General features: G+C 36.0%; 1 protein-coding gene across 1 annotated transcript in view; it reads left to right on the top strand.

Moving 5' to 3' along the window:
• mpi (mannose phosphate isomerase) overlaps positions 1–8,190 on the top strand; it is a 15,350-nt gene extending 7,160 nt beyond the window's left edge. The window contains exons 7-8 of the mRNA XM_059335049.1: positions 2,162–2,370; positions 3,783–8,190. Coding sequence (XP_059191032.1) covers positions 2,162–2,370; positions 3,783–4,001 — 428 coding nt within the window. The 3' untranslated portion in view covers positions 4,002–8,190. The remainder of the gene's footprint in view (positions 1–2,161; positions 2,371–3,782) is intronic.
• The last annotated feature ends 558 nt before the right edge of the window (positions 8,191–8,748 follow it).

An 8,748-nucleotide genomic window follows, 5' to 3' on the forward strand; every position in this document is an offset into this window, starting at 1 on the left:
TTTTATGCAAAAAGTTTTTTAACTAACTCTGTATAATCCCTCATGCAGAGTGAAAAATGCAGAAAAACTCCCTACAGACCAAGGTTATTATAGTTAACGAAAACTAACGAAATAACGAAAACTAGAATTGAAAAAACATTTTCGTTAACTGAAATAAAAATAAAAAGAGAGTTTTTAAAAAAAACGATAACTTACTGAAACTGTATTGTGTGGTTACAAAACTAACTAAAATTATAGTGGAAATGTCCTTAGTTTTCGTTTTTGTCAACTTTTTTCATTCATAATTCAGTGTTTCTATTTGAACATGCAACACATGGTAAATATGTTTACTGAGACTGGGATGTTTACACTAGAACCAAAATACAAAACAGTTAATAACCTAATTGGGGCTGAGATGATAAAACAAAGGAAATAAAGGCAAAATTTATTATGACCACTTTGAATCTGGCACCCAACACATAGCCCATTACAAAAAAACTAAAACTAATAAAAACTAAACTAAAACTAAGCATTTTCAAAAAATAAAAACTAAACTAAAACTAGAAAACTGACTCTAAAAACTAACTAAAACTAACTGAATTTGAAAACAAAAATTCACAACAAAATTAAAACTAAAACTAATGAAAAATCCAAAACTATTATAACCTTGGTGCAGACTCCAGTTCTGTTCTCTCAGCACTCAACAGATACGCAAAAATTGTTGCTAACCAAGTAATCAATATTAGTTAAAGTGTTTTTTTCCCCCTTTCAATTTTGATTTTTGCACCGAGCCTCGTTAGCAGCGCCTGGTATCAGTTTCAGCCAGGTTACAAAACAATATTCAAATAGCCAGTTTTAGTCTTGGAACTTCCCATGTTGTCCAGGTTCAGTGACCACTAACTCCCTGCTGGAAACTAAATATGAGCATCATTTATACCAAATAACTTCCCCGAGACTGAACCCTCAGGGCCGGTTCAAATTTTATGCACACTTTACTGCTTAGTGCATAAAATGCTCTCTTTATTGATTGATTGTCTTTATTTCGAACATGCAAGCAAGTAAAAAAACAACAACAAAAACAAGTTTAAATATTAATAGATGAATAAGTAAAAAACGAAACAAAAAAGCAAAAAAAAAATTTAGAAAACGGACACTTTCTGCAAGCTCGAAAGGGAGTAGAAAGAAGTAAAAAACGTATCGAGTCCTACCCCTTAACAGGTCTCTATATACATATACATATACATATATATATATATATATATATATATATGAATAATCAATATAGTCATATACAAATATTATAAACAATTATATATATATATATACTATAAACAATTTATATTACATTTTAAATACCTATACATGTATTTAAAATCAAACTATATATCTATCTGACCTAATAATTGATATCAAACACTAATTGATTTGTAAATATTTCAACCCTTTTTATGCCAGTTTTTTGTCATAACACCATGTTTTTTTATAAATAAATTATTAATTATTTTCAATATACTACATGCAAAGTAAAATAAATAATGTTGGATTATTGCAGCCTGGAACTTGTCAATGATTAGCAGCAACACTGATTTTGTTGCATTATTATTTTTTGTGCAGGGTTAAATACTCACACTTTTTCTTCTTAGTGCATAAAATGTGCTCCTAAAAAGCAAGCTATAAAAAAATATTATACATTATATTCTACGTTTATTGTACTGATTTTTTCCGCCTACATCTGACCTATTATTATTATTATTATTATTATTATATATTATATATCATATTTTTTATTTATTATATTTTATTTTATTTATAATAATTTATAATGATTTTATTTTTATTTTATCATATTGTTACTATTTATTATTACATATTATATTATATATTATATACTGTACTATTATTATTATTATTATTATATATTGTCTAGTCACTATAGCATTGTTGCCATCATATCATCAGTATAATTATCATCTTCTACCTACCAACTGGTCTTCTTTTAACTTCTTAAGTGTCCTTGTTCTATTCTGTGTTTTTTTTCTATTGTTGTTTTTATTTATGCTACCTCAGTATTTTATTCTATTGTACTTGAATACCGGACTGCTGTGACAACCGTATTTCCCTATCTATCTCTCTATTTATTTTCCCCTGACTGTATGTAACCGTAGCGTGTGTTGGTCCCCAGACTGCATCGAGTGCATGGCGTGCTCCGACAACACGGTGCGAGCCGGTCTGACCCCCAAATACATCGACGTGAACACGCTGTGTGAGATGCTGAACTACAGCCCCGCCCCCGCCGCCGCCAAGATCTTCCCCTGCGTCCAGGACGCCTCGGACCCCTGCGTGTCCCTCTACGACCCCCCGGTGCCCGATTTCACAGTCATGAGGATACAGGTCAGCTCACTCAATCATTATTATTATTATTATTATTAGACTTTAGGTCTCATTAGAAATTAATAAGGCCTCCTCAATGTCTCATTTTAAATCTCTTCATGAAACCACCTCTTCTCTTTGGCTTTGAGTGTTGATTTTATGATTTTATTTGTATACATACATTTTATTTTGTGCAGGCAGGCCCATCTACTTTTGGTCCATTTGTGTCTTTTTGGATAATTTTTACATCTATTTTGGATAATTTTTACATCTATTTTGGTCAATTTGTTTCTATTTCGATAATTTTGTGTCGTTTTTTTAATTTTTACATTTATTTTTGGTCATTTTGTGTCTTTTTTGATAATTTTTACATCTATTTTTGGTCATTTTGTGTCTTTTTGGATCTTTTTTACATTTATTTTTGGTCACTTTGTGTCTTTTTGGATCATTTTTACATTTATTTTTGGTCACTTTGTGTCTTTTTGGATCATTTTTACATCTATTTTTGGTCAATTTGTGTCTTTTTTTGATCATTTTACATCTATTTTTGGTCATTTTGTGTATTTTTTTAATCATTTTTACATCTATTTTGGTCATTTTGTGTCTTTTTTAAAATAATTTTTACATCTATTTTGGTCATTTTGTGTCTCTTTGGATCATTTTTATATGTATTTTGGTCATTTTGTGTATTTGGATCATTTTTACATCTATTTTGGTCATTTTGTGTCTTTTTAGACATTTTTACATCTATTTTTGGTCAATTTCTTTCAACTTCGATAATTTTGTGTCCTTTTTCGGTCATTTTGTGTCTTTTTAGACATTTTTACATCTATTTTTGGTCATTTTGTGTCTTTTTTTTAGTCATTTTTACATCAACAGTCATGGAAACATTCTTGATAATAACCAAAATCATTATGAATAAAACCATGTTAAATGTCTAGATATCAGCTCTTAAATTAAACTCTTATCAACTATTTTTGTTGTTATCATCATATTTGTCCAAACAAATGTACCTTTAGTTGTACCAGGCATTAAAATGAACAAGAAACTGATGAAAACAAGGGTGGTCTAATCATTTTTTCCATGACTGTATTTTTGGTCATTTTGTGTCTTTTTTTGATCATTTTTACATTTACTTTTGGTGATATTGCATCTTTTTTGATGGCTTTTACATCTATTTTTGGTCATTTTGTGTCTTTTTTGATCATTTTTACATTTATTATTGGTCAATTTGTTTCCATTTCGATGATTTTGTGTCATTTTGTGTCTTTTTTTAAAGTGATTTTTACATCTACAGTCATGGAAACACACAGGCATTAAAATGAACAAGAAATTGAGGATAAAAAGTGGTCTAATAATTGTTTCCATGCCTGTATATAAAGTAAATTTGTCCGACTGGTTGTGACCTGGAGGTGTTGCTCACCGCCCTGCAGGTCCCGGCCTCGGTGAAGCAGTACACGGTGTCTCCGGTGGACAGCGCCAGCATCCTCCTGGTGATCGAGGGCGACGCCACGGCAACCTCCGCCGCCGCGCTCTCCGACGTCTCGCTGCGGCGCGGCACCGTGCTCTTCGTCTCGGCCAATGAGAGCGTCTCGCTGCACATCACGTCCCCGACCGGGATGACCATGTTCCGGGCCTGCTGCCTGCTCTAGGTGTGTGTGTGTGTGGAAGCTCCTTCAACAACTCCTGGTTGTTTCGGGAGTTAAAGGAGCTTTCAGACCGTGTTGATGCCCGCTGCTCCCCCAGACCCAGACCCCGACCCAGACCCCGACCCCCCCCCAGCAGAGTCCTTTAGCTCTAAAGTCCAGCAGAAAGCCACTGCTGCTGGGTTTTAACCAGTCTGTCTTTTCTACCTGTAGTGGTGAGGTTCCATCTTTTTAACAAAGTCTTTATAGGTGCTGACAGACGACACAAACTGAGAATAAAAAGGAAAATATGTCCACAACGCTGAACAGGAGCCAAGATAAATATATATAAATGACACGGTTTAGATCAGGGATGGGCAACTTATTATTATATTATTATTTATTAAACTTGTCTGAACCAATCGTGGCCCCAAACTGACATGGTCTTTTGTTGAGCTGGTGACATTAAGTCTGCATTGGTTTATGAAAAATTGTGTTGGATAAAACACAAATAATGAGTACACAACAGTATTGGATCGTTTAAATTGCTTTACAGTCATTATCTAGACCAGGGATGGGCAACTGGAGGCCCGGGGGCCACATACGGCCCTCACCCTCACTTGAAATGGCCCTCAATACATGCATACTACATGCATTTGAGCATGAAATCTTAAAAGTGCAGTTTAAAAATGCACAAAATGACTTCTTGCAATTAGCAGTTCTTGCACTGATAAAGAAGAATTCACACTAAGTGGTTATTTTTTATTTGCTTCAAACCTTTTGTATTCCTATTTATACTGTTATAGATGCATTTGAGCATGAAATATGTTAAGTTATTGCACTGTAAACATATTTAAAATTACAGTTTCATCATATCTGGTTAAGTGACGGCCCTATATGTGGCCCTGTGGTAGTGTCGATGAAACATTGTGGCCCCCTGCAGCATTTAAGTTGCCCATCCCTGGTTTTGATCATCATAATGAGCCGTTCTGTGGCCCCCAAAGATGCAGAAGAGCCACAACCTTTATAAACACAGAAGTTAAACTTTTTAAAGCATCACTAGGAATAAACAGGGTCCTGTCTCTTTATTCATCCAGCAGTGAGATGCAGTTGATAATAGGAAGTTTTGACAACGAGCAACAACGAGTTAAACGACGAGTCGACGAATCATCGATAAAAGCCTGGAAAAGTTCTGTTAATGCACTTTTTATAAGAACTTGTAACTGGTTGTCCTTCAGTGTTTCTGGACATGTTTCCTTTCTATTTCTGACCCACTTCCACCTGCACGTTTCTACTGGTATTAACCCCGTGAGGAGCTCTGAGGCGTGTTTACTGGTGCAGAACGCCTCCACTGCTCCCTCTGGAGGACTGAGCATGTCTGTCATATGAGCCAGCAGTCTGTCTGTCTGTCCACAGGGTCTCTGGTGCAACCAACACTTTATCATCATTTCAGTAAATATCCAAATAATGCATCGTTATGTATCAGCAGTGGAGAGTGTTTAGTGTGATGCTGAGCTGCCTGTGCATGTTCGATTTGGAGCAGAGATACAGAAAGTATCGCTGCTTTTAACGGTTACCAGCGCATGTTTACAGTCTGGAAACTCCTCCAAGAATCATAAAAATATTTTAAAAAACAGACAAAAAGGGCCATTAAATATCGCCATCCCATTCAGCACGACTACATGGGAATTAGGAATGCATATTATTGATTTATATACAACCTAAAATGCACTATTGCTGCTGCTGCCTGTTGCATATTTATACAATTTGACCCGAGTTGACACATCCACGTAGGGCTGCACCATTATGGCCAAAATGATCATCACGATTATTTTGATCAAAATTGTAATCACGATTATTAATCCTGATTATTCATCATGTTAGGGAAAACATCTGTATTTTTATTGCACTACTTTTAAACAAACAATAAGAACAGTTTTTAGTATCCGGTGCTTGTTGTAAACAAACAGAGATCGCTAAGTGAACACCTCCTGCAGCAGCAGCACATACACACTGTACTGCTACAGAGCTAACTGTTAGCCTGTTAGCACATACACACTGTACTGCTACAGAGCTAACTGTTAGCCTGTTAGCACATACACACTGTACTGCTACAGAGCTAACTGTTAGCCTGTTAGCACATACACACTGTACTGCTACAGAGCTAACTGTTAGCACATACACACTGTACTGCTACAGAGCTAACTGTTAGCACATACACACTGTACTGCTACAGAGCTAACTGTTAGCCTGTTAGCACATACACAATGTACTGCCACAGAGCTAACTGTTAGCCTGTTAGCACATACACAATGTACTGCTACAGAGCTAACTGTTAGCCTGTTAGCACATACACACTGTACTGCTACAGAGCTAACTGTTAGCCTGTTAGCAATTTGCAGACTGGACGCTAAGAGGTTAACATCCCCTCCGGCTCTGCAGCTGAGAGAGACTGCTGCAGGAGCCCCCGCGGCTCGCTAAGAAGAGTCAGAACGAGTCTCCAATAACATCAGAAGGTCGCTGGATTTGTCGCCAGTCACTTTTTTTGGGAAAAATAGTCGCCAAGGGGGTCTGAAAAGTCGCTAAATATAGCAACAAAGTACCTAAGTTGGCAACACTGCTTCGCCGGCTTTTTTCCATTTTAACCCATTTAAGGCGGGAAAGCATTACCGCATTTCTACCATTAAAACAGGGGGCGCTGTTGCGTTATTCTACCATTAAAGCCGGGAAAACGTATTCATTGTTTTGTAGTATTTGTAGTTTTTTTCCACCTATTTTCAGTCTCTTGGCCAATGAAATGCATCAGAATACCCTATGATATTATTAAAAAACTTTATTGAAGGTTTGGACAAATAAACTCAACTTCTCATGAAAGCCACATATAGCTATAAGCTCTCAAATACTTTATGAATTTCTTTTCTATCTGCTACAGAGGCTGAAAAATCTATTATTTAGTAGGAAGAGTTGACACTTCTGTTGAATTTCCAAAAAAACTTCAGGTTTTAGGGGCTTATTTTAAAATCGCACAGAGGTTTTACAGGCATTTTTTCCAGGCGTTTTAGGCCTAAATGGGTTAAAATGGAAATATCGCCAACGATCAGGTTAATTTAATCGTGATCATGATTAAAATGTGATTAATTGTGCAGTCCTACATCCACGTCTGGTACAGTTGTACAACTAAATGCTGCATTGAGTTTTATAGTGTTATCGGAACAAACACGTCTGTATTTCTGAGTATTTGAAGCCAAATTTTTTGCAGACTTTGCATGTTTTGTTGTTTGTACCGATTCCTCCATACGTGACGTCACATACTGTATTATAGACTGAACATTATGACATCGTGAGGTGGTTTGTTGTCACAGTTACATCTCTCGTGGCTCCGCCCACTCTATCTCTCTCTCTCTTTCTCCAACATGTTGGAACAATATTGTAACTAGATTATTTCAGTATGGTGCAAATGTCCACATCATATTCCAGCTGGTACCAGGGTCAATCTGACTTCAGTCAATCATGAAGTGGATTTTCTTCTTGTGACAGTTTTTATAGGTTATCTTGAGTAGAATATTTGAGAATGAAAGCTCTATCTGCCTGCCAACCTCCCAGTGAGTTCACATTTATCTTAATAGTTGAATGAATGATTGATTGCAGTGAAATGAGCCACGCTGGAGAACATGTCCTGCTGCAGGTGGATCTATAAAATGAGATGGAAGAATATGAATATAGAAAGATGTTTATAGTTACAATCACTGCATCTTTTTAATTAAAAACCATGACCTCACATTCTTCTTCCTGGATCTCTGAAACTGATGTTTTTGTCATCAAATAACCTTCCGTTAACGTCATTCCCATGTTTTAATTTATTAATCTTGTAGAAGTTGCCGTTTCAAACATTATATGATTTTGAATTCACATCTTTGTTACTGATCTTGTTTCGAGTCACCTTCTAGTTTTAGTTCTAGTCCAGAACTTTGCACACAAATTGTTTTGTTTTTTTCTCACGTCCTTCAAATGCACACACACAAACACACGAAGGCCACGGTGTTTTACTTTAATCGTTTTGTTTGATTGTAGTGGGAACATTTGTTGGAATATGTTTCTATAGAGAGGGCATGGTTTAGCATTTATGAATATGGTTTTTGTTGGTTTTGTTGTAGCCTGGGACTGCAGAGAACATGTGTATGTAAAAGTGGTTTAATAAAGCCTTGTTCCATTACTACACCGTCTGAACTGACTGGTTTTTTGTGTCGCATTTGTTGTTTAAACCCGACAATAACAAACAGACTTGTTCAGGTATTTACAACTAAGGGACTCTGCAACAAAGCATAAAGAATGGATTAAAATCCTAGAGCCCACCCCAATTGAAGAATTCTTGATAAAATTACAAATTGGTAATGAAAATAAGAAACTTATTGGCCATTTTTACAAAATAATTTTAAATATGAATTCCAAAGAAACTCTTCAGATTAAAGAAAAATGGGAAAACTAAATGAACATAGGTATACAGCAAGATGGACGGGAGGAAATATGTCCAAAAGCACACAAAGTAACTAACTGGAACACATGACAGGAATTCAGGTGGAAGGTTATAATCAGATTTGAGCCTCTGGCCCCCGCAGCTCGTTAAGAAGAGTAAGAACGAGTCTCCAATAACACCAGAAAAAAGTCGCTGGATTTGTCTCCAGTCAAAAAGTTGCTAAATATAGCAACAAAGTTGCTAAGTTGGCAACACTGCTTCGCCGGCTTTTACAAATGGCGCTTAGCGTTCTATCCGATC

The sequence above is a fragment of the Centropristis striata genome, chromosome 6 (assembly GCF_030273125.1).
Source record: "Centropristis striata isolate RG_2023a ecotype Rhode Island chromosome 6, C.striata_1.0, whole genome shotgun sequence".
NCBI classification, from domain to species: domain Eukaryota; kingdom Metazoa; phylum Chordata; class Actinopteri; order Perciformes; family Serranidae; genus Centropristis; species Centropristis striata.